Source organism: Grus americana, chromosome 2, assembly GCF_028858705.1.
Source record: "Grus americana isolate bGruAme1 chromosome 2, bGruAme1.mat, whole genome shotgun sequence".
Classification (NCBI taxonomy): domain Eukaryota; kingdom Metazoa; phylum Chordata; class Aves; order Gruiformes; family Gruidae; genus Grus; species Grus americana.
This window is the reverse complement of record NC_072853.1, coordinates 24,936,469-24,963,666: the sequence shown is the minus strand read 5'-3', so window position 1 is coordinate 24,963,666 and position 27,198 is coordinate 24,936,469. Positions and strand designations below refer to the sequence as shown.

The following is a 27,198-nucleotide window of genomic DNA, read 5'->3' as shown; positions in this document are numbered from 1 at the left end:
GGCTTTAGAAGAGATCTAGGCAACTACAGACCAGGCAGGAAACCACAGACCTGTTGCTAGGAAATAGAGAATAAGGATAAATTGTCAGTCTTTACAACAGTGAGACCCATGCTGTACCGTACATTCATAAAAGATCTGGGAAGAGGAAGGAAATCTAACAAGAACATTTTTTTGCTATGTCATTCAAAATAAGGAAAACAATCAGCCAAGAATGCTTTGCAGAAGGAACTCATGGCACTGAATAACTGAGTAATGAAGTGGCAGAGAAACTCAGTGGTGATAAGTTTTAAGTGGTGGGCACAGAGGAAGCACAATCTTGTTTCACAGACACTGCAATGGACTCTGAACTAAATGTGGCCACCTGAAAAAGGGATCTTGTAGCTGTAATAGACAGACCTGTGAAAATATTAGCTTACTGCTCAGTTCTGGTCAAAGAAGTAAATCAAATGCTAAGAATATTAAGAAAGGAATAGAAAAACCAGAAATCTAAAGCTTTCTTTGCCACTTTTGATGCCTACCACCTCTGGAAGCATGCATTCACTTCTGCTGCCCTATCTCAAAAAGGATGTTGTAGAACAGGTAAATAGATGCAAACAATCCCTCCTGGGAGGGATGGCGTAAAGGACTGTCACCCTAGGCAGCAAAAGGGCACAAGGAGTGAGGATTTATTTGCTGTTATGTAAACCTTGTGGGCAAGAGGGCTGGAGGTGGCAGGTACCACATGAAGGGGAGATGTAGCATCACCCAGTGCAGATGGAAAGGGCTCATGTGAAACGTCGCACCCAGGTTCAAGGTCCAGCCCATGGCCCATACCCCCACCTGCTGTGTGGGGCACAAGTCCAAAAGGAGCTCACAGTAAGATCAGACAAATCAAGGTATGAAAAACAACCACCAGTGGCTCAACTAGTCCCCTGAGCCTTGGACTTCTTGGAAAGTATGCTGATATATTTGCCCTCTTCTCACACTTTTCTGCAAGTTTCTCACAGTGCAGTGCTGTCATTCTTGTATTTCTCATGTTGGGTTTTATTTCAGAATAGTTCTTGCTCTTTCTCTGCAGAGCAATTATGCATTAGATTAGAGAAGTCCCAAAGAGCCACAGTGACACCAGGGATGTTGCTTCCAGACAACACATTTGACAACATGAACAGGGAAAGTTATTGTGACAAAAGAGGTAGATTAGATTATTGAAGCTAATTCAAAATTGAAGGGGGAAAAAAAAAACACAAACAAAAAAACAGATAAGGTATTTTAAGGTGCTGTTGGAAGTGATGTTAGTGATTTAGAAATACAATTTAACATTCTGACTTTATATGTTCACAGCTGTATAGTTGATTTTCTTTGCACCTTTAAGAAATATGTATGAATGTAATAAATACGTAGATCTGTCAGGTGGCACAAGGGATGTGCTCTTTGAATTTCTCAGATGCAAGCATTAGCTTGTCTTTACCCCAGGTGGGTCTGGTATTTCATTGACTAAGTATAGCAAGGAAGTCTCAAGCTTATTAAAAAAATGCAACTAAAATTGGAATGGCAAAAATACTTACTACAGAAAAAAAGAAACCTAAGAAATTAATAGTGCAAAAGACTCATTTTTTTTTAAAGTGCCTAACACTTGCTCTTTTCAAGAGTATATGTGGCTCATATAATGCTCATTCTAGCAACATATTATTGTGCAAATAAGTCACAAAAAATATGACTCACATAAAAACACATGCTAAACTCCAGTTAGCATTTTCATTTGAATTTCTTGTGTTTCCAGAAGAGCTGTTATGCAGATTTATGGAATCTGCTCCATGAAAAGGAAGCTGGACACTATCAGATGCATCACACTTTATCACTGATAGACTTAACAGATGGTACCACATTTATATACTGAAACTGAAAAGGTACTTTGCATAAAAATATGCCTGAGCTCCCTCTCTAGACTAGCAATAGGGAGAGAAACCAAAACATTGTAACCTAGGAAAAGCTACAGTAGGAAAAGCTGCATTCAGCTGGTGGGAAATATGAAACAATCACATAATTCCTCAGAAACATTTGGCATTGTGACACTTTTGGTTTGGGTGAAGCTACATGCAAAGGAAAACACTACTGAGCACAAGTCAAGATATAGCAGTATTAAATGGTGGGTTTGGGCTTTGCGGTCATGGGATTGTGAAAAGGGAAGGGGGACGAGAGAGGGCAGTAAGAAAGCCAGCCAGCTAACCACACACACACACATGCACACACTTGCCTTTTCAGTCCTTAGGATTTACTTGGATCCGGAGCAGCTAATGGGTATTTCAGGCGTTTTCATACAGAATCTTTTTCAGAGTAGACCAAAATGTGTTATTTCATTTACTGCGTTTGTCCACGAACCAGAGTTACATACCAAGAAACATAGGTGTTTCCTATCTGGCTGAGGAAGAACATCCAGCAGCACAAATGCGTTTACGTACATGTACACAGGACTTCAAATGGCATATAGCCAACACAGTGGCTTTTCAATCCCACCCTCCTCTGCAGCTGGTTTGGGGAACAGGGCCTCGGTTTCCTCTGGCCAGCCCCAGCTGCTGAGACAGAACGGTTGAGGCTTCAACCTCCCCCTCCCCACTGTGGGCGAAGCCCCGCCAGACCCAAATGAGCTGGGCTCAGGTGAGCACAAACACAACCAGAATAAACCTTCCCCCCAGGCTGCTCTCAGCACTCTGCAGCTGCAGAGTACGGCCTCTTGTTCTCTTCTTTTTTGGCCTTTCTTTTTCCGGAAAGGAGGTAGGAAGAGTGGTGGACTTGGCAGTGCTGGGTTAACGGTTGGACTTGATGATCTTGAAAGTCCTTTCCAACCCAAACAATTCTATGATTCTGTAAGAGGTAGTTGCCAGTGGGGCAGCCAACACGTATTCCAGTTCAGTGAGACAGGCTGGTCTTCAGCAAACTGAATATTAACCCCAGCCTCCATAATATGCCTATAACCTGTGTGTACAAGGTGTCGAGCCTGGAGGTGAGACCATTAATGACATCATTAATTCTTCTCAATCACAGCATTTCTTGGCAGTTATGAGTGATTCTTGTACAGCCTCTTTATACTCACAAGATATACATTCTAGTGTGCTGAGAAGATGGATTTAATTGCAGATTTCATCAGCACAGCAACCCATTGTTTCTCCTTCTGCGGCACCAACATGTGAAATACACACGGCCAACTGGTCTGCCATTAGCATCCCTCTGAAGCCTTCATATAAATTTCAGTTTGTGTAGAAATCTTTATCGCATTTTCACCAGTTGCTGAAGACCAGCCCAGCTCTGTAAATAGAAAATCCAAAGCAGCTGGAGAATAAAACGGGACCGAGTGCAGACGGCTCCTAACCCGAGGGGGCTTTGTCGGGTCTGCGGCATTCACCCAGCGAGGGAGCTGCCCAGAGGGCTGCTGTGACCCAGATCCGCACAGACTTTTCCTTGCTGCGTTACAGAAACAGCAGGATACAGCAGCCTCTAATTTCCACAGAGATGCTGGTCAGCCAGCTGGTCGGACATGTGTCTGATGAGCAGAAGTCGTGCAGTTCATTGCTGCTGTTACGCTGCTTAACAAGCGCATAGGCAATAACAACGGCGAGAGGCAGGGCCATGAAGCTTTGTGGGTTTCAGTTCCTTAAGGGCTCAAGTCACTTCCCACCATTGAAAGGGGAAGACTGAAAGCTGGTGGAAGTAGGCAACGGTGCCTGTTTCCATATTCAGCCCTCCTTGTACACCCGTCCTTTCACGTGGTGGCTACTTGGGGCTGCCCCCCACCCCCCCAAAAAAAAAGCTTCCTGTGCTGTGGTGTGCAGTAATGCCACTAAGGGTGGATTAGGGTGAAGTGCCTTAATGCCTTTTGTGTAGGGCCTATTCGAAATGTAAACATTGATCTCCTGAGAGAAAAAAATCAATATATTTATATACTGTGTGTCCAGCCACACATTTTAAAGCAGTATTTGAAACCTCAGCCAAGTTTTTCAGGAAAAAAATTGGTAACTGAATCAGCAATCCCATTTAAGGGTGCAGCAGCATCAGTAGAAAACAATGATTAGGAACAAGCTTACAGAAGAAGTTACAGGTTGAGGAAAACAAGTTTCCATGACTCACGATTCACAGGCCAGCAGCACATGTCCAAAGCACTTGGACAAGGACATGCTCCGAGCTGCCACCACTCTCAGCCGTATGTGGGTCAGTGTCTCGGGGCCAATTACTTGGTGTGTGCTGGCCAACGACCTCTTTAATCGAGGCTGGAACGGACCTCACCCCCTAAGAAACAGCCCGTGCATGCAGGAGCGGGGCTGGTTAGAGCTAGGGCTCAGAGCTGCAAGAGCTGTAGGGGTTCACTGTGGGGTAAAATGTGTTTATTTACCACATGTAGTGGAATGGGAGCGTTCAAAAGCAAATCTCCCACTAGCTTCTCCCAGATAAGACTGTATTATTTGAAACAGGGCTTCCCTCAGTTTGGATTTTGACAGAAGGAATATAGAAATTGGTTTGCAAATAGGTAGGCTTAATGCAAAGGGTTTCTTATAAAGACGGGCTGTGTCCCCACAGAAGTGTACTGTATTCAGTCTCTATTCTGTGCTCTCTCTAGTGCCTTTCTCAGCACATAGTATCTGAGCATTGAAAGCTACTGAACTACTTATTGCTACTTATAATTAACAATGGCGTTTTATTTAATTCTGGGAAAGATGCAGTTGTCCATGTATGTGCCTTTACTCCACTTGTCTCAGTAGCCAGGGGCAGGTTGGTATAGCCCACAGCTCGGGCTGCAGAGCCAGCCCAACCTTGCCTTGGGACTCAGCTCACTTCAGGAGCCTTTTGGCTCTCCCCTTTTGATGGTTGAAAGCATTATGAAAGTCTGCAACACCTTCAAGACATCCAGGGTCTGTAAGATGCTGTAAAGAAGAGGAAGCAAACTTACTGGATATCAACCATCTCAGCTCCGGTGGAAAAAACTCTTCCTGGTCTGCAAGCGAGCCATCAGTGAGTCATGTGGCATCCTGAAAAACACAGCTCGTGTGTGACAGCTCTGGAGAGGCAGGAAGCACAGGGCAGCTCAAAAGGATAAGAGGCTTTTGGAAGGTCATCAGTGCAAGTGAGTCACACAAATATGACTCACTCAGAGTGACACACACATGCAAATCAAATTAGCGCTGGCAGTTTAATTTGCACGCGCTAGGTTTGTGAAAGAATTGTTATGCAGAACCTACTAAGTAAAAATATAAGTTGGGCACTATCAAAACACACTGTTCTCCTCATTACTGTCATGTGTGACTATGCAGGAAGCAGAAAGCTCTAGAGTGAACTGCTTAGTCCCACCAGCCTTGTCCCTGGCATGCTGAGGGTCTGACTCCTGCTCCTCCACATGTCTTACTGCCTCCTGTCTTCCTTCCAGTCACTTTGCTCATCTCTGCTGGCCAAACTGGAATCTCTCCTGCTGGTGAAGGAGATGATGGATGTGAGCACTTTGCCAAGCCAGTTCAAAAAACAGTGGAGACAACTAGTTGTTTACAAGGCAGCAGTCCTACCCAGAGCCAAATGAGCTCCAAGAACAAAACCAGTGAAGTTTATGATCCTGCGGTAGGATTACTGCTGCTATAACAGGGGTTTTTGCTTTATACTGGGGGGGGGGGGAAGAATTTGTAATAATGGCTAAAAGATCAGAAATAATTTCAGGTTTCAATAAAAACTTTTACACTGGCAATTTTCTCTAGTCAGGCAAGAGTAGGAAGACCCCAGTTCATTCCAGTCATATGGAATACATAGATTTAATGTCAGATTAAGTGAAACAGAGTATTGAAACAATGCAGGTGATACATGGGATCATCACATAGTCATTGGCCAGGCTTCCGCTCACAAGACACGGAGGGTTTCCTCTAATTTGCTTGATGATTGTTCAGTCCCCAGCGTGCTTGTGCTCTTTTTACTGCGGTTTGCTTCCACTTTCTAATACTACTAACCCCTAGTTGACAATATTTAAACATCCTTACCATGGAGGAATCCAAAACTGGTTTCTGTTTACTTTTTGCTGCTATGCCTGAGACATTCTGCATCTGTAGCACCTTCTCTTTTTTGTCACAGTGTAACTTCTACCTTCATTTTATGTTGTAAAATTCACCCCTGCTAGTACACAGTACCCCCTGCACAGTAATGAGCATAAACTCGTATCTCTCTGTGTTTCTAGACAGGTGTAAGAAAGAAAGCCAGCATATGTGACCTGCTCATTGGAGTAAAATGGAAGTTATCTACACAAAATGATGTTACTTTAGCTATATTCAGGCCCAGAGAAACTGTTTCTTTTCAAAACAATTAGCCTACATTAAGTGTGCTGTAATATTAAGTATCCGGAACAGTAAACCTCATTCAGATAGGTCTAGATTGCAGTATTTCTGCCTAGATGGAGTGGCTTGCAGTGCAACACAAGTATCCATAATCACAGAACCATACCATTGCAGAATGGTTTGGGTTGGAAGGGACCTTTAAAGGTCATCTAGTACAACCCCCCTGCCATGGGCAGAGACATCTTCAACCAAATCAAGTTGCCCAAAGCCCCATCCAACCTGGCCTTGAACACTTCCAGGGATGGGGCATCCACAGCTTCTCTGGGCAACCTGTGCCAGTGTCTCACCACCCTCATCGTAAAAAGTTTCTTCCTTATGTCTAATCTAAATCTAGCCTCCTTCAGTTTAAAACCATTGTCCCTTGTCCTGTCACTATAGGCCTTGGTAAAAAGTCTCTCTCTCTTTCTCATAAGCCGCCTTTATATATTGAAAGGCCACAGTAAGGTCTCCCCGGAGCCTTCTCTTCTCAAGACTGAGCAACCACAACTCCCTCAGTATGACGAACGGTGTTGGATTACTCAGAGCCGCTATGCATACTTACCGTCACTGCAACCAGTAAAGCGACTCTCCCCTGCCTCTATCAGTCTCATATTCGTATTTATATATGAATAGGAATGCTCTAACAGGAAAATGTATATGGTTTATCTTCTGCACAGAATAATAAGTCCCTCTTCTTTGCAGGGTTACTTGATAAGCTGTGTGTGGAACTGTTACCGATACATTAATGGCAGAAACAACTCGGATGTGTTGGTGTACATTACCACCAATGACACTGCGGTAAGAATGTTAGATCGCATACATTTGTCTAATATTATGCATTTAGTACCTTTATTTTATATTAATTTCTGAATCCTTAGTTAATCATCTTAATTCCTTTGAGAGTCTTCATCTGTTGGTTATGTTTGGACTTGAGATTCAACAGCCTGGTGTGCCATGGTTACAAATCACATCTATTGTTAAAATACTGCTTTTATTTTATGCATATAATCTGTTAAAGAATCTGTGTTAAGCATAAACTACAGCTTACCTCGTGGCCCCGGGAATGACCCCAGGTCTGAGCTCTCCAGGTGTGTGATGACCTGGACAGCAAGGGGACTGATTAGGACGCCGGGATGCCATGGTCTACACCTGCTGTGACATGTGGATTTAGCTGTAGAAACTGTGATTTAGGACACACAACATCTGGTGTAGTGCTTTATATACTCACAGAGAGGAGCTAAAAGGCAACAAAAGTTCAGTGATTCATCTCCCAGTGCGTGATGGGTCTTGTACAGCAAGGAGACAGAATGAAACAAAGATCAACATGAAAGAAATTAATAAATAGATTTTAACCTCAAAGAATGGAAGGTGTCAGTTCACTTTATAGTGGTTTAGTGCTGACGTGCATACGCGCAGGGCATGACTGCTATGCAATGTCTTGCTTGTTGCAGAAGGCACTGAAGGAATACGAGAAGAAAGAGTCCCTGGAAAAAGCCAATTCTGTTTGCAGTGGTATCTCCGTGGAGCTGCTCGGTTCCACCCAAGCTACGCACTGAGGGCACTGTGCCAGATCAATCCCTGGGGTGACTCCGCTGGCTTACATAATGAGGGTCTTTACATCATTTACATAACAGAATGACAGCAGCATGAACTTGGTCATTTGGATCAGCTGGGTAAAATTTCAGGATTGTCTTCCTCAGGTTTTCCTAATTGTGGGTGGTCTCCACTCACTGAGGTATTAGACCATCAACTTTAATCCATTAGAATGAGCGATTCCTGTGCAGCCACAAGGAGTGGAAAACTACTACTACTTTTACATGAAAGTAACTCCTGCATAGTTATTTGTCTTCAATATCTGGAGCTTTAAGAAAAGCATAAGAAGTTTTACGTACTACGATCAGAGCTGGCAGCCAGGACATTTAAGTATAAAAATATGGGTTTATTAAAGGCTCAGAAGTATTATTACTTTCTTCACTGGAATCTACTTTGAGTAAAACCAGGAGGTTTATGTGAAAAATTTTTGATAGCTCTTTTGTTCAGCCTGTAGGTGGTTGTAACTCAGCTTCAGACGTTGTAACTCTACAACCCACAGAACTGGCAGGCTCGGTGGTGGGAGTGTGTCAGCTGGGTTATCTGGGAAACTAAGCTTACCAAGGCTTTTTAAAAGCTTCATTAAAACCACCTGCTCCACCGCTGCCTTTACAAAGCAGAAGACGCTGGTGTTCAGAGATGCCTGGTTACCAAAACTCCTCTTGGTACTTTTGTATTTAGTAATTACCAAAGTGCTCTGAGCTGCCTCATCATCTTTAAAGCACTTCTAAGTGTTTCTGTGAGGAAAGGAAGCCCTTTTATCCCCTTTACAGGTGACATGTTCTTGCACTGAGAGTTGAATTTAACTTTGCTTATCTTGATCTTACAAGACAGCTATGGCAGAGGCAGGTTTTGAGAAAAGCTGTATGTTCCTAGCTAGTGCCCTGGCCATCAGACTCTTCTTTCCTCAATATTTACATCTCCTTAATTTGAATACGGTCAGAACCTCTCACTTTTAGATGTGATGCATTTGTTATTCTTTCTAAGTCAGTTCCATGGGATGATGTTAGGTCCTATAGAAAGATCTGTTTGAGAATTTATCAGCTAACTATCTTTGTCAACAAAAAAATTCTTGTTCAGGCTCAGTAGCAATGCTGCTGCGGAAGAGTTTCTCAGGCCCAGCCAGAGAGGCAGGAGGAGAGTGAGTCACTAACAGCCTGGGGTTTGAATTATTTGCTTGGGATGGAGACAGGCTTCATTCGAACCCATGTCTGACTGCTTCTCCCCAGTCACAATGAGTTCCTTCATCCCTAGGTGACACACTCGGTCTCCATCTCTTGCAAATCCTTCCCTGACAAGCTTCATGGAGACCCGTCAGTGCAGTGCACTCAGTGATGTGATGGAGGAGCTGACGTGCTCCTGAGCAGCCCCCTCCTTTCTTCTGCTGATTGCCGAGCTTCAGCAAGGAACAACAGAGTTTGTAGGATTAAATCCTCACCATTCTCCACTGTCAATCAGAAGATTGTTCTTCCTCCTGTCACCTCCCCAAATCACAGACTCAAAAAGATATTTTTTTCCTATGTCTATATTGAGAGACATCAGCAAATATCCCTATTCACTTGACTTTAAAAAAATAAGCTCAACACACTTGGATAAAAATGGTTTCAAAAGGAAGTGTGGAAGAATAGGGCTTTGAAAGTTGAGTGCTGAGGACATTTGAGAGTTTAGGGCTCTTGAAGAAACCTCATGAAATTTTGAAATGCTGTGATAGGTCACTGCTGTCTGTTGAATTGTATAATATTCCCTCAACAGTCAAGTGCACTTTTGTATTAAAACCATGTTTTTTTCATTCTTTCTGATGCTGGGAAACTTCTTTTGGCAGAGCTCCTTCACCCCAACATGCCTTTAAATTATAAACTACAAGTTTCTTAAAAAAATGTGGGTCAGTCTCTGCCCTCTGCTTTGAAAGAAATGTGTCATTTTTAGAATCAAACCTGCTACGTGAATTCCAACAGAGCTGCAGGTCATATCTGTAGGGCATATTCTCACCTTCAGGGATGATATTTCGATATATACTTGTCATCAGCATTAGCTGAAAGAATACCAATCTGTACAAATGGAAGTGAAAATCTAAGCTTAAAAATGGGCATAATAGCTACACACTACATCCAGATTCAGTCAGGAGAATAGATAACTCCTTAAGTGCAGCCATGCAGGCCTGCTTCTTGTCCCTTGTTCCTCGGCTCTCTGCATCCAGGAAGTTCTTGGTGGTTCTCACAATTAATTTCCCCCGTTTCTATCTAAAGCCAGTCCATCGCGATTCTGTAAATTGATGTTGAAAGTGTACGGGTCTCAATAGCAGTATCCATCTGTCGTCTTCTTGGCTGGTTGTGTGGTGGAAATCTACTGATCGTCCTGCCAGGAGATGAGCTTTTGTGTTTTCTGTCCTCATACGGGACTGCTCTGCCAATGCTGGTCGCTGGCACTCTCCTGCATCTGTCATACTATGACATCTGTCGTACGCTCCTCGTGACATCCTCTCCACAGACTCCTCTCTGTTACCAGCCCCCAATTCTGTAACACTTTATTTTAAAAAATATCCATCTGTGTCTCTGCCTTCCTACTGACTGTCTAATTTTCATACCACTGAGAGCCATGAGAACAACTTCAGTGCGGACTGATCTGGGGGGGAAATTCCCAGCACAGAAATTTCCAGTTAGTTCCCCCCTGATCAAATTGGTTCTTATAAATAATGCTCATGAATCTGAACTGTAATTAACCTGATAGCTACAGTTATCGGCTACCAGATAATCTGATTTTTGTCACTCAGTGTAAGTGGTTTAAGCCATCCTTTTTGCAAGCGTGCCATCTGGAACGAACAAACGTCCTCCCCATGCAGGCTGTGAACGGCATATTCCTGCTGCCCCGTTAGGTGACGGGTCTTCCTTCTGTGGCCTTTGGTCAAACTTTGACACCACATGAATGTCCCCAGCTCGGCTCCATGAACAGGCTGCATTACAGGGTGGGGGGGCCCGCTGGTGCTGGGCTGGGGAATGGCCTGGACCCCAGCTGGTGGGAAGATGTGACCCTCTTATGCTCCAGGGGCTGATAACACCAGGACCTGGGGATCCAGCCGTGTACCTTAGTCACAACTGCAGCAGAGTCACTTGGGGATGCGTTATCATCTCCCTCTAAGCTTTTTTCCAGTAATTCTCTCCCCTCAGTTTCTGGAGGTAGCTGCAGGAGATTTTGGCATGGCAGTAATGTGGCTCCCCCGCAGTGAACCGTAGCAACCTGAACATTATTTTTTCCATTTTCCCAATCTGGGATTGCTTTTTCCTGCCAACTGCTTCAAGCAGACCATGGATGAAGATTAATTTTCTACACTAATTTAAACTGTGACAGCAGTACCATGGAAATGTTCATCCAATTTGGAAAAATTGCCAGCATATGAGTGCAGAAGATAACCCAAAGTTAGACATTCTGTTCTCCGGAGCCAAAACAGCTCCTTTGTGCTCTTGAACAGCCAGGGGATTTCATTTTGTTTATTTTTAACTCTCACGGAAGCCAATCAATGGAATTTTCATCTCCGGTCATGCTGCCAGTGGGGATAAAACGTAAAGCCGTAAATCTCTCTTCAAAGTGGGATTTACATCCTTACGTAGTTTACCAAATCACTCCAATGGATCCTATCTGACATACATTTATCCACAATGGTTAATAAGTTATTTGTTTTTTCAGCACAGATACGTTCCTTCTGTGGACATGACATCAACTAAGTAGCCTGTAATTAATCTGCCAACACTTCTCTTTTATTTGCTCTCCCTTTCTCAAAGGAATAGACCTGTTTGAGAAACGCAGAGTTAGGTTTTTCATTCCTGCTGGCTGATTCCTCTGAGCAGAGGAGTAATATTCTTTGGTAAGGTTAGAAGAACCATTCTTTGTGTTATTGTGTTATTCTACATGTGTGGAAGGTGATTAGTTTGGCTATAGATGGAGAGAAGGACCCTTAGACTCATGCCAGTTAAGCAGACTGAAGGGCGAGATGGAGCCCAGAGGCAGACGAACCATGCCCGAGAGCTCTTGTGTCTGGTAGGTGCTCTGAGACCTGTGATTTCCAACTGTTGACCCAGTTTTGGGATGCTACATATCAGAGTAGAAGACAACTTGGAGAAAAATCCTGCTTTAAAGATATTTTCCATTATGTGGCATAAAAAAATCCTACAAACTTGGTCATGTGTACCAAGTAGCTGGTCTTGTGTGGCAGTTTGTACGCATGATATTATTACTGGGCCGCTAGATCAGAGGCATCTTTTTCCACTGAGTAGTAACCATGAGCATACTTTAAAGTGAGCGAACACCACAAATGAATGCCCCTGGTGTGAGTCACTCCCTGAGCCCTTCTCAGGGCCTCCAACAGAGTCCAGGCAGAGGACCTCTGACCTTCCCTAGTGGAAACTGTCTGATAAAGCCTGCAAGAGGGAGAGCAGATAAAATGGGAGGCAGAGAAGAGGAGGAAGAAGTAGGGGTAAGGAGAAAAAAAAAAGGATATAAGTAGAACTACCCAACACTTGAAGTAAAAGGGGTGATTAGTTAGTGACCACATGCAGTAGTCTACATGAGACCTGGGAGTGTGGTTTGAGTGCTGCATCTGTTTTTCTGCAGCATTGCACTTAGAAACATTCCCAGAGCAATGTCTTCCATCAGAAAATCTTCAAAGGGCTCAGGGTCCACATGGATGCCAGCATCACATCTTGCTAGTGTACATGGGCAATGTGTGCACTTCCTCCTCTTCTGTTTTTGAGTAGCAGAAAAGTATTGCGACAGTCTGCATTGGCCAACAAACGGCTATTCAGCTGCTCCAGCATTTCACATTCTACATACAGTGAAATCCCATCCCTTGTCAGTTGTCCTCTAATCTTAGTGAAGAGATTGCTTTTTCTTCTTTTTTTTTTTTTTTTAACTTTCCCATCTTATCATCTATACTGAGCTCTTTCTTCTACTGCTTCCTTGTTTATGGAGGGATTTGGTCTTAAAATCCAGCATTCCCTGTGGTCTGAATTGCTTCATGCTGCCTGTTTGTTACTTAGTGCTATTTGCTAATCACACTTCTTGTTATAGGTCTCACCTATTACTAGGTGGCTGCTGTCAGAAGCCAGCTGTGCTGCTTGGAACAGGTTATTAACAGTGTCAGTTTGGGACAAATACCCTCAAGTTTAAAAAATAAGATTTCCAAAACATTTTCACTTGTCTTTACAGTCATTAAATGTACTTACAAGGTAAAGTACAAGATCAAAATATACATGTTTATCTATTTTCCCCAGGAGATTTTTATTTTAAACACAAAAACTGCATGTATGTTTGCAGCTCAGATACTGGAATTATTCTAATACATGACAATCCGTAAGAGATTTGCAATAGAAATAAACAAAATCTCCTCTCAGTGTTCATAATTAGATTAAAAAGAGGACATGAAATGGTGATGTGTAATTTAAATCTTCCAAATCTTTTTGGATTCACTAATTGGGAGTGTTGTAATGTAGGGAAAAACAGAGTGTTTATACATTTGCAGTGTTTCTTTACAGACCCTTTTTTTCTAACAGGGTTGATTCATTACCATATGACAGCTGCTTTTGTGGGCTTCAAAAAATGAGCAGAAGTCTTCAGGATAATTCCAAGGATATGTATCAGTGCAGCAAAAGCTGATGACAGCTTAAATCCCCGTTGCCAAGGATATATGGGTGTATAAGCTAAGACATGTGTGAATTTTCCAGGTCAGGCTCAAGTCGTAGTTACACTGTGCAACGAAGGATGGGGGAGGCCTGAATTCACTCGGGCAAGTGGTGTTCAAATAGGGAAATGCAGCAGGGGGCAAGAGGCAAAGTCCCAGCAGCAATTAGCCACACCGTGGCTTTATAGCCATATAGTTGGCCCACGCTAGAAGCCCTGCCCTTCTGCAAAGCTGCTCTTCCCAGAGGCGGTCCTGCTTTCAGCTCCAGCACTAGCTCATCCGGTATCTTTGCATCGCATCCCCTTGCACAGTGCAAGCCCAGCCTTTGCCAAGCGGAGGAGGAACTCCTCACACGTCCCAGTTCTTCCATCCCCGAGCCTCTGTGCCGAAACTTATCCGGCACCATAAACTATGCAGATGCAGAAAGAACATCAGCCATCGGTTAGGTGGGAGGGAGCCGCTGCAGCTGGTGGTTCAGTAGGTGGCATTGTTCTCTTAGAGACTGCGTGAACGCAACGCTCAGCTCCCCACCAGCCATCCCCGAGCACCCAGCTGCGCTTGTTTTGCTGAGGGTGTGACAATAATCGAGAGGTCTGGCTTCCTGCAGTTGTTAATGGTGATTTCTGCAACCGTTCTTTCAGTCTGATTTCAATTCACTTTAATGGCTTCCAGAGAGCAACTGTGCTCTTCCCAAACCTCCCTCAAGACTCTGTACGGACATGGGACTGGCTGCCGCAGTCTGTCCTGAGCTGCACAGCACTTGTGGTTTCAGTCCTCTGCCTTATGAGCAGTGAGGAAAGTGAGGTCAGCTTTAAATGAACTCTGTGACAAACGTTCCTTAACTTCAGAAAGAACAAGGCTGAGGAGGCATTCATGTACCAAATTGAGAAGATCTGCAAAAGTTTGTGGGAGTTTCTGGTTGACAGGTGCTTTACAGATGTGTTGTACTAATATTAACAGATTTTTTTATAAACATAAGACTTCTCCCCCAAGCTGTCAGTTTATCACTTTTCATGTCACTAGTACTTTGTCATTTTAACACCGTCTTATAATAATTCGGTTATACACAAAGTCTTCCCTTCAGCATTCACTAGGAAATGCCTAAATGCACTGTGCAAGAAAAAAATGTATTTTATATGGCAATATTATACCTTACATTTTAATACCAATACCAAAAGAATATGTTCATATAAAAATAAAAATTAGTGAAAAATATTTACGGAAGACAGATGTAGAGATTGGTCATCTCAAAATTCCAGATCTTACTGCTCCCAAATGTTATGAGACTTCAAAATTTACCTCCAAACTTTACAAATGGCCCACCACTCTGTTGTGGTGCCCAAAGACTGACATCAGGTCACCCCATGTCCCTAAGGGTACAGACTATGTTACAACGGTCCAACTGGTGAGAAGAAGATAAGACGGAAGCCTTTCCAGCAATATCTGCAATGCAAGCACGTCTGTGATAACCCCACTCCTGGGAGATGAGCAGTCCTGTTAAACAATTTGGCTGCCCCATGTGAGCTATTGATAGGTTGCCGTCTTGCTGACTCCTGAGCAGGGCACACACAATGTAATTGTAAAAGGAGATTAGGTTAGAAAGAGATGCAGGTTAGTAATTAAAAAGTCAATCAAAAGATAAGTGCTCTATCACAGTCTCTGCACTCAGGACAACACATCATCCATTTGTTACACAAAGAATACTTCTCCAAGTCATCAGTACTGATGACATGCAGGCAAGAACCCCTTGAGAAAGCATGTGCTCATCCAGCAAATGCTCATTTTGAAAAAATGAAGGAAAAAGTGAAAAAATAAATATGCTCTTTCCGTACAGAATCATGATGCACAACTGGAGATGCAGCAGTAGAGGGCTGGCCAAGAGGTAGAAAAGATTTCTGTGGCCTGAGGTGGACTATCCCTCCATGCCTTTGAATGGAGAGTGTAATTACACCATTATTCTGGATGACTTTTATGAGGTTGCACATGATGGAAAGAGACAATGGCTTCCTGAATCCAATTTTCTTCCCACGCAAGGGTAAACAATCTGTCCGTAAATATTGCTGTGTCTTAGTAATATATACATTTATTCCTCTATCTGGAGTGCGAAAACATCATGCTGCTTCATTACAGAAATCCATAAACTCGTGTAAAGTTTCTTAAAGAGTGTCTCGGAGAGCTGGTGGCTTGGAATAAACAAGTAGTTTTGTCAAAGGAAAACAAAACATACCAACTCTAACTTTGCACAGATGATTTTGCAGCAATGAGGCCTATTTCTTTGCTGAATGGGGTTATAAATTCTCTCTGAGCTATTCTGCTTCCAGCTACTCCATCTGTAATCATTCACATGTGGTTTCTAACGGAAATGCACACACATAAACATGAAAATACTTCCTGTCCATGTTGAGAGGAAGGTTTCTTGGGATTTATTTGACAGACAACATATCATGAAACCCTCTAAGTAGTAATTAACTAGCATGTTTTGGACAAACTTTTCAAGCAAAAGCATCTGTGCATAAAGCAAAGTAAAACATTTCTTATTTCATATTAAATATGATTTGGCTCAGATGTGAAGCTTTGGCCCTATACCCAGGGCTTTTTTATCTGGGGACAGGGGAAGGAGAAAAAGAAAGATGGGGAAAGTTTTTTGTAAACATTGCTCTCTGACTTCCTCAGAAACAGTTGTTTTGGCTGGACTCATTTGACCAGAGCAGCCATTTACATTGTACAACAGCCACCTCTGAAGCATATATTTATAAGAATTGGTTCTAAAGGGCAGTTGATCTCATCTGGAAGAACATCTAACACAGGTCAAGCAGGTGAAAGTGCCTGCTGCTCTCCTGAGCGTGAAGGAAGCTTCACCCAGGTGGAGGTCAGCTCCCTCCCCAGCACCCTCCTGCTGTAATGCTTCTCCACATGCCTGGTCTTGGAGCTCTCTCTTCAGCCTGGACCCAAAACTGTCAAGTATGTTTCTTAGTATGAAGAAATTAACTGCAAGGATCCTTAGTGGGATGAAAGAGGGACAGAACAAGAGAGAACATGATAGGGGGCTTTAAAATCATGAGTGGTAGAGGAGGTAAAGGAAGAACAACTGTTCACTGTCTTAGCAAAGGAACTAGGGACCATTCAATGAAATAGCTAGTGGTAGGTTTCAGAGCAAACCAAAGAATGTATTTCTTCACAGAACACCTAGATTAGCTGTGGGACTGCTTACCACAGGACATTGCGGGTGCTAAAAGTCAACATGGATTCAAATGCAAGCTAGAAAAATCAGTGGAAGAAAAGACACGACCAGCAATTCAAGTCCTCGACATTAAAATTTCTGACAGTTTGGAGAATATTCTGGGCAAATCATGACTGTATGCTTGCACGATTCTTTCTTCATTTCTATTATTGTTCTGTCTTGCACTTCTCTTTCTTCATCATTCGTCACTTGCTGTGATCTGGATGGACCTTTCACCTGATCCAGTAGAGCTGTCCCTACATGCACGTGCTTAGCTGCAGCCTGATGAAAGCTAATCCCTACTTCTTTCTCCAGTGCTTATCTTGTATGCAACAGTTGCCTGCTTCTCACCACAGAATTATTATTATTATTATTCCTGTTCCTTCACTACTAGGAAAAAGCTCCCTCTTCTCCTGAAGGCTGTCCTTTCATCTAGTCAGTGTAAGGTGTGTCTTCATGTTAAGGGGTTAAAGAGAAAACTCTGAATTCTCAATGGATTTAGTTGTAATGCTTCCTAACTGTTTCGGTCAGTCTCTCTCCCTTGATAGTCTGAGTGCGTGTGATCTACTGTTCTTCAGGGCCAAATATTACCTACTTTTCTGAAGTTACCTCAGAGATGACCAGATCAGATGAGCCAAAGGTGCAGCTTGCACCTGCAGTTTATGAACTGAATTTTTAAAAGAAGCAGAAGACCTTGGGTGACTCACTTCAGAGACATCTGAAAAGCCTGGGGCTTAAAAACTCTTGGGCAGCCATTGTACAAAAAACCACATTTCTCCAGAAATTCTTGATAAAGGCTACTTCTTCCCATCCTATGTAAAGAAACATTAAAATATTTTGAAGAGTCTGCTTCAATAAAATCAGTATATATATTAACTTCCAGTAAATATTGTGCAGGAAATAACACATATGCTACATTAATGGGCTTATTTCCTTTTAAATAAAATAAAAAAATTAATTATATGATCAGTGATATTTACATATCATCCAGTGCTTATTGTCGTAGATAGTACTAAAGGAAATAGCTGCCACCTGGTGCCTTGAGTCTCCAAAACAGGGCTCTGCTGAGAAGATCTGGATTTCTGAAAATTTTAAGCAAAAAAATACAGATTTCTTATCAAATATTTCAGACAGTTTCCGACCAAAATTTTACACACCAAAAATTGTATTTTCAGTCAACTCTACTCAGTACACTAATAATCACCCTAAAAACATGATGTTACCCCATCTTAATTTTACATTTTCCTCTGTAATCTCAGACTTCTCAGAAAAAAACCACATTGTCAAACTTAACAGGAAAACGTTGCAAAGAGAAATTATTCTCAGCCTTTCCTGCACACAGAGTGAAGCAATCAGCTGGCTGTCACTGTTTATGCACATAGGAATCTTCTGTTTTCCCCAGGTGATCTTCATAATATTGGCATAGTCAAGAACCCAACAGTACGGGAGGGCTGTTTGTAGGCTGGCTGCTTGCTTCGCCGCAGCTGAGCGTGGTTTAGGTTGCAGCTAATGGCTCCTCAAAGCACCGCAGCTGTGGGAGGAAATTCCACTCCTCTTGGCTGGGTGAATGACAGGAGAGCAAGGGAGTAAACATGAAATTAGTAAATGGGATTGCAGGCTGTTAAACCGTCTCCAAACCACGGAACGGTATCAGATTAGTCCAAGTCAGTGGTTGGTCTCAGGCTGGAATCACTGAGGTGAAATGAACCTGGAGTAGATGGCTGGTGCAAGATGACATGTGCTGCTTAAAACCTTATCTTTCAATTCGGTTGTCTCTGAACCTGATGCATCAGCCCTTTGCTACGTCAAGGGGAGAATTCATGCTGAATTAAGAAAGGAAAGCCATGCAGTGACTGTATTTCAGCCTGTAGCTGTCAGTGTTTGTCCCATCACCAGGCCAGGGGCTGTGGGTTGGACAGAGGCTCCCGGTCAAGGAAATTCCTGTGGTTCAGCACTTTTACCTGTGAAATGGTCCAGCACTGGCTCTGGCATGCTCTCGCCATCTGCCTACTACTGTTCACTTTGTGGTTACTCTCCCTCCCTTTTTAAGTAAACAGAGAATAAGACCTGAACCCACCGACGTTTTTTATGCGAGCTGTGTGAAAGACAAGGGTCCTTTTGCCCTCTCTCCCTTTCCTTCCCACATATTCCCACGGACCTCCCATAAGGATTCCTGGTCGCGGTTTGGGTGTCTGAAACGTAAAGGTTGTTTCTGCAGAAGAATGATACGTAATGCGCACACAGCTGTGGTGAAGAGGCTGGGGTAAACATTTCCAGGCATAAGCTGAAATTCCTGCAAATATATATTTTGTTTGTCAGTATTTCCACAATTTAATCCCTCATACAGTCATACACAAGTTCCATCCAAGAGAGTTTTAAATCTGTCTTAAGGTTTCCAACACCTTTTAAGATGTTTCAAATAATATGCCTGTTTGACAAATGGGAGATCTTCTGAAGACAAAGTTAAACGATTTGTCAAAACTCAAAATGTCAGTGACAGGACCATGATTAAATTGCAGCAGTGATGACCCTAATTCCACTCAACTACTCATTGTCACCTGTCCCTGTCTATATCCTGTGTATTGATGCAATGTGAAGTCCTTCAGCGTAAAGGACTGGAGTTTTTATTGAAAAGCTAAAGTTTGAGAACACATCCTGAATGCTCACTACAACCATCAGCGCTTACCACAGACATTTTTAATCTCTAGGGGTTTTTGGCACTATCAAGCGCATTTCTGTTCTAGAAGGTGTTAGAGAAAAGTACGTTACAGCTGTCCCTAACAATGTATGTTTCTAACAAGATATCAGCAAGGTATTTTGCCATGGGAACTCAAAAGTTTCATATAGCTGCCAGCCAAAATGCTGTTCAAACTCAAAGCTGTTATGTGTCGATTGTACCATTCCAGCCAGTGAAGAATATAAATGGCTGTTGGAAAAAGCAATTCGAAGCTTTCTGGAGACATAGAAAGATTTCTATTAAGTTCAGTGAGTTTTGGGTGAGACCCTTAAGAATGCGGAAATAATCAATTAATGAAATATTTAAGTTTGCTCATACAGGACTAAGCACATTTTGTCCCCTAAGAATGTATTAGACACCAAACATATCTAAGAGCTTGAGTTTAAACAGAAATAACTGCAGCAACATGAGAAAACTTGTACATATGCTAAGAAAGAAAAGTTTCTACTGGAAGCTCAGGTAAATGTGGAATCAACTGCAAAAATACAGAGTGATTATTGAAATTATGCAACTCCCCCACCACCACCAAAGAAACCCAAACCCAAAACAAACCCACCTTTGGACCAAGATTAATTCCAAAAGATATTTGCCTGTGTTTCTTCTTAGGCATATTTCTAAGCAACGTCTTTAAAAACTTATTCTCCAAAACCAGATTAACCAGGATGTAAAAAATAAGAAATGACATATGCTTATATTAACTGAATATGTTATAGCCATTGGCAAACTTATATGGTAATTATTTCTTCCAGAGAAGGTCATCCTGTACCATGTGCTTTATAATAGAGAGATGCTTATGTAATACAATTATCCAAACCACTTGGATGACACAGGGTAAGTCAGGACCAGGATTTCTTATCGATCAGTTCTGGATTATTTCTGCATAACAAGACTGTTGTCACAAAATGCTGAAACGGTATTGGGAGCAAAGCCCAGCACCCAGAACTCCCTGACCCACTTAAGCACCCTAACCATGGGGCTACATAGCCACACTTTCTCCTGTTTTCTTTCTTTTCCCCTGGATTCTTGCATATTTGGTTTCACTGAGAAGCAGACAGTGGAAAATGGTCCTTCCAAGCTAACTGAAAACCTTGTGTCTGGAGCTTTCATACGGCGGATAGGAGCTGTGGGTTTGAACCCTCTTGGTTTAGGACCCCCTAGAGCTCTGATCTCAGAGTCTCCGTGCAATGCTTTTATCACCAGACAACTATACAAACAGTGAGTAGTTTCACCTCCTCCTCTGGCTGCATGTTAAAGGATGATGTTAAAATGCTACATGGTTCTTAAATGCAGTTATAGGGGTTGTGAAAGAAGTTAGGAGCTTCTGTCCATTGGATTTTAGGCATCCTATAGGACTGAACCCTGCAACCATCTAATCTTCCGATCTTGTTTGCTGGTCTACTGATAAAAAGCCAGAACTTCTTTTCACAAGGGTCACTGCGTTCCAAAAAAATGGAGGTCCTTCGTACTTACTTTTTATAGTAACTTGTGAGTGACAGTCCCAAACACTCTATAAACATTAGTCCCGGAGCATCCTAACATACATTTTTCTCAATTCACAACAAGCAAGCAAGGAAACACTCAAATGTGGTGCCTAAGAAGCAAAATGCATCAGTTGTCCTAGTGGATATTCTGCCTTGGGGATACCATGGACTTAAAATATGCGTATATTTTTGTCCTCCATGAATTATTTTAGACTGCATCCATTCTAATTAGGTTCTTAGATAAGACTGAATAGCAAGTTTCTGTCAATTTTTCCAGTTTCTGGTTTCACCCTTTGGCTTAGTGACTGGCTTCCATTTTATGTCTCTGGAGAGCATAACGTAATGCCCGAATAACTATGCTGGTTTATGTCCAAGGCATTTATCTGCTTCCATTAAACCATGTTGAGATTTAAAATTAACACAAGAGAAGGGAAAACTACTCTGATCCAGATTTTTGTCTCAGCTACTTTGGTATAAATTCAGTGATTAAAATTCTAATGGAATTCTCTTTTCCTTGAGATTTTTGTAAACTGTTAACCATTTCAACATTAGACAGTTAAAAGCTGAGGTAATTCAGGTTTTATCATATTTCTCCCTTTTGCCAAAATAGACTTAATTGAGAAAAGATCGGAAAATTATTAGGGAAAGTAATGGCCTGAAACTCTGTTCTTGTCAAAAATAATTAAAAGGTAGTCTTACGCAGGCAGAGTTGCAAGATTTGTAATTATAGAGTGGTTGAACAGTTATTCAAACTGTCATGGAAGCTGAAGGATCATTATTTAGACTTACAGTTGACAGATGATTAAGTAACAGTAACAGAATCACATTGACTAAAAGTAAAACAGTTAATTTAGTTTAAAGGACTTTTACTATACTAATGACGTGAAATACTTGGGGTCCCAGCCAGTGCCATGTATTCCACAAACTCCGAGTGCATTCTTCCACGTGTTGTTCATCACATTCATTCATCTTAACCTTTGTTTAATATCCTCTCCATATTTTCTTTGTCTAACTCAGAACACTGCTAGACAAAGGTAGTAATTTTGAATTCTGCTCATTCTACACTCATCATTTTTAGTCACTATTCTGTTCATGTCAGGGAAGGCAAGATCAGGATATTTACATATTTAAACACAAAAATGTGTGGCGAGTAAGCTTGTAAAGTTGTCACTGATAGAACTGTTCAGACAAATAACCTTTGCCAGCAATAAAGTGACCCTAAGCCTTACAGACATTTGGCAAACACTCTTTAGCCTTCCACTGTAGATATTTCCTTGTGAAACTTCTGAACCTTTTTAGTGGTCTCCCCACTTCATACACCGCATACCTTGAACATTCCTATAGAAATCCATATGCATTAGGATTTAGCCAGCGGCTTCTCCAAAATTGCTCCTGTAGATATTCCTATCTCCCCTCACTTCTTGTTGAACTGTTGGTAAATAAGAAAGCATCTTCTGAGGGTCCTTGGGGCCATTGACCCACGTATGAGTTTTGGGTCCACAGAGCAGAGGGGAGCGTTCACCTCCCAAGAGGTAAAAGCCTCACCAGAAGGCTTTTCTCCTACCAGACAGATTTTGTTTCATACAGGAGCAAAGGGAATGAAGAAGTTCACTCCTATCAGTAAATCCTCCAGGAGACCTACTGCAAATGACAGTAACCTCCATGCTGAAGTAATAATATTGATGTAACTACAGTAGTCTTAGGCCACATTGATCTAAAAGAAGATCAGAGGTATTGTCCTTTATTAATCAGCTCATAGACCTGGAAGATGGACAGCTTTTGGATTGTGTCTGCTGTCATTTCTTACCACTCCTGATGGACTTTGAAGCTGAAAGGAATGGACCACAGTCTGGGGCTTAGCACTACAAGAGTGCAATAAGATGGCTAAATCTTCACAAAGTGAACTTGATTCATTTTCAGAGTCATTTGTAGATCAGATTTAATTACTAATTATATTGCTTCATAATCAACTAATGAACACGTTTCAGTACATTTGAGAAACCAGTGCCTTTTTTAGTAACACAAAGATTTTTACTAGAAATCCTGTTATTAAACTAATGATCAGAGGGAGAGGATCTCAATTGTGGTGTTTTTCACAGTTTACATGCTTTAGCGGTGTGATTTACTGAGATTACATTGCAAAATATATTTATGATTGTTATCACAATATTCATTTGAAGTTCTATATGGTGTCCTAATTTCACTAGATAAGTAGTCTGCCATAATCTCTTTACACCCTTTAAAGTTGGCATAATTAATTAAATGCTTTTCAATACAAGGCTTTTTATATTATGTAGTGGATGTGTGCATAGTATATTGCATTTATGAGCTCCAACATATGGTATTAATAAAGAGTGATGGCTCTGACAATTTGCTTTTCTAAATGATGAAACTTTTTTGATTAAGAGCTGAAGGTGCCAAGGTAGCCATTCTGTAATCTAACAAACACGTGCACAGATGTACTCGAACACATGGTCATCAATGCATGTCTGTAAACTCACATAAGTATAATGTGAATCACACTTGGAACTATCCCACAAAAGCCTGATCCAAAGTCTATTTAAATCTATAGAAAGATTCCCACTGATGTTGTTATGTTGTGGACGAGGTCCAAAAGGGATGATTACAGATGTTTCTTTGCAGAAGGCATGTTATCAACTTCTTTAAAAACTGGTGAAATCCTTTCATGGCAAAACTTCCATTGACTTTATTGAGAACAGAATATTCCCTATGTATGTTTGGACAATCAGCTTTATGCGCTCTTTAATGACCAAGAAGCGATGCTGATTAATCTGGAAATTCCATCATGAATAATTGATCTTCAGCTGCATAAAGTATCTCTGCCAGTGCACTACAACTGATATTCTTACACGATATTGAGATATTTTAGGGAATGTACACTCATTCTTCATTCAGACATCTATTTTATCCTCAGTCCCTGCTGGGATTCACAGACCAAATGCTCCTTTGCCTTTTCACATGCAAGCTAATTAATATCAGCGCTGGTGCCATTAAAAATTGCATGATAGCTAGCATGCTTGCCTAAAGCAGTAGAAATCTTGGTTCAAATCCCTCCTCTGCCCTGTGTGGCCTGAACTTGCATCTCCCATGTCCTAGGAAGCGGCCCTATGAATGGGGATGATATATGATTAAAGCTGTCCTAATTTCTGTCAGATGTTTAAGTATTCACTGAAGGGCTTACGGGAATGTAGGTCTTCCTTCTCATGGCTGGGTGCCTCAGAAGCATGAAATCGGAGATTTATTTAGACTTTGGGTAATTTGTTCTCCACTTGCTTTCTTTCTCCCCACCTCAAAATAATTATTAGCTATTCTAGGGAGACCTCAGAAAGAGAAGTTTTCGGGTCATTTCTCGCTCTGGCTTGGCGGTTTGAGCACTCCTCCAGGAGACATGGTTGAAGCACTCTTGACAGAGGAGAGCTGCAGAATAAGCAGCTACTGTCACTGCCAGATTGAACAAATTCAGGTATCAGCAATGAATGACCTCTGGCTGAAATCAAGCTGTCACTGGAGTCAGTAAGAAATGAGAAGAAATCATGTTTTCCTTCATAATGAAAACAGGCACACAAATTGAAAAAAATTGAAAATTGAACTTCAAACTAATACTGTGTCATTTTCTAACTATTCTGCTCCTGCTTACTAATTTACTCTTTTTGTGTTATTTTTTAGGACAAGACCTTAAGGGTTTTCTTTTCTGTAAATTTTATCAGCTGGCTTCTAAAAAATATAACCTTTTTTTTCTTTCCCGCAGGTCCTGTTGCCACCATATGATGATCCTGTGAATGGAGCTGCTAAAGATCCACCACCACCTTATGTGTCAGCATAAGTGAGAGAGTACTGTGTACCTAGGGAGGATAGCTTTACTTTTCAGACATTGGAGCAATAGTTTGATAATTTTACTTCCAGGATATAACCTCTGTGGGTTATACATTGCTGTTTTGCTGACATATTGAAACCTAAATTGTGTGGTTAAAATTCCGTAGATAGTTTTAATAATTTGCTGCAACTAGTGAACTAGTTTCAGAACAATTCTGGGTAGCGTTAAGGTTACGGTAGTCACTGAATAGCTTTTTCCACCATAACTGATGTGTAGTGCTAGAGAACATAGAACGTCACATTCTCAATCAGGTTCAGAGTGTAATTTTCTTTTTTAGTCCCAAAAAGTGTCATTCCACTTCATTCCTGTTCTGCAAGACTTTATTAAGTTATTATGCCATGAAGGGTGATGATTGCAAGAAGAAGAATGAGTCTTACCACTATTCTCATCAACCCGGCTAATGGGAAACAAATTTAATTGGGAAGAATAAGTATGAGAAATGAGAGTAGACAAAGCACTCTGTGATGTGTAACAAGCCCGAACCTGTGGTCTACATGGACTCACTTTGTCGCAGCCTGCAACCATTCTAACACTCAAAAAAAAAGAGTTCTTACCGACTTCTGGTAATTTTCTTTTCCTGCCTACAGACCTTTTTCCTCCCCACCAACTTCACAAATAGTATTTTGAGGTCACAAAATCCCTGCTTTTAAAGTCCCATGGTTAGGTGACAAAGCGGCGTCTTTCACACTCAATATGCAAATGTTTTCCCATTGGAATGTGCCTGTAAATATCGCAATGTTCTGCTGAGTGTGAACTAAATTATGCAGATTCTAAGATATATGTTCCCAACCTATGGGAAACTTATGCATGCAACTTCCTCGAGCATTAGCAGATATGTTTTGCGTGTTTCTGATACACATCAATGTTGGGATTTTAGATTCCTTTTATGACTGAACTGGTTGTGCTGAGAATCTTTCTCATGGCACTCATCCATTCATGAATGTTTGCGTGAGGTATTTTTTTTCTTACCCAGAGAAGTGCCTCCTGCACATGTAACTTTTTGTTGTTGATGAAGGTTCTACTTTTAATTGCAAAGGAACAGGAAAAGGGAATATAATGTGTGTCTCTACCTCTCATTGTTTTCCCCCTGTGTTGTCTCCTCTGTATTTGGGGTGATTGAACAGGCTGAAGCTAGACTGATGCCATTGCACACCGCCCCAGGTAAAGGGCAGTGCAGGGCTGAGGCACAGTTTGGAGGGGCACCAGAAGAAACCAAGGTGCTGTCTCTCCTCTGAGTGGGCTGGCATGTGAGTCCGCACCCTTGCTAAGGAGGACACCCGTTCTCACCCTCAGTGCATTGACTCCCTTCTGCAGACTGAAGAAGAGTGGAGCTTTTCCTGCCTTTTTCTGGAAAAGAGCTTTCCAGGGGAATACAGGGCCAACAACTTCTCTTCACGGAGGTTGCCACTGTGACCTGTTCTTGCAGAGGCCAGGGAAGGAACGGCCAGACTCTTTCTACCAGTCTCTTCCACACCCCTGGGAAAAGGCAAGTCCCCATCTGCTTGTTGGAATTTCACTTCGGGATTCATCTACTCAGAGATCAAACTAAGCAATGCTTTTTGACTGAAACAATCCTGATGTCCATCCATTGATCTTTGTCACGATCCTGTTGCTTTCTTCGGAATAAGGAATATAATAACTCATTACAGTTATCTTTGGGAATTAATCCGAATTTGGGGGTGAGGCTGATTGGCTGGGCTTCTGAGCTTCATTTTCTTTCATTCTTGACAGATTTGTGAAGGATTTTAAACAGTCATCATTTGAGAAAACCTGGTTGTAAATACATCACATCTGTGTATACAAACTTCTCTACAATAAAAGGGTGTTTCCTCAAGACTATTGAAATTTTTTTTGCTTGTCTTCCAAACAAAATACACACATATTCCTGTCCAATCAATCTTACATGGTAGGATTTTGTCTGTAAATGACCTAAACAACAGTTTTTCAGTCCATTCACCAGTCCATTCACCAGCTTTCCCTCCATACTGTATAAATGGAGAATAGAACAGTAAGCTCTATAATTTATTGTACTATAAAACCAAGAGATGATTCAAGCTTTTGGTTCATTGTCCAGAACTGCAGGCAGTTTTCCAGGTCTGATGAAGTGTGTGATACAAAACAGGACTACACTGAGCTACACCAAAAGCTGGGGCTTTTTTTTCTCCACATCATTACAGGGATAATGTTGTGCTAATTCACATGAAATTTCTGTAGACTTTAGCTTGTCTTACTAACGAGTCAAGACTTCTTCACACACACCATACGTGCATAAGTGCGAGTACATGTG

The 27,198-nt window shown here is 41.8% G+C and overlaps 1 protein-coding gene across 1 annotated transcript in view; it reads left to right on the top strand.

Annotated features, from left to right (window-relative positions):
- Positions 1 to 26,742, top strand: part of LAPTM4B (lysosomal protein transmembrane 4 beta) — a 60,458-nt gene extending 33,716 nt beyond the window's left edge. Inside the window, exons 6-7 of the mRNA XM_054814857.1 lie at positions 7,020 to 7,115; positions 24,786 to 26,742. Of these exons, the coding sequence (XP_054670832.1) occupies positions 7,020 to 7,115; positions 24,786 to 24,860 (171 nt within the window). The 3' untranslated portion in view covers positions 24,861 to 26,742. The remainder of the gene's footprint in view (positions 1 to 7,019; positions 7,116 to 24,785) is intronic.
- The last annotated feature ends 456 nt before the right edge of the window (positions 26,743 to 27,198 follow it).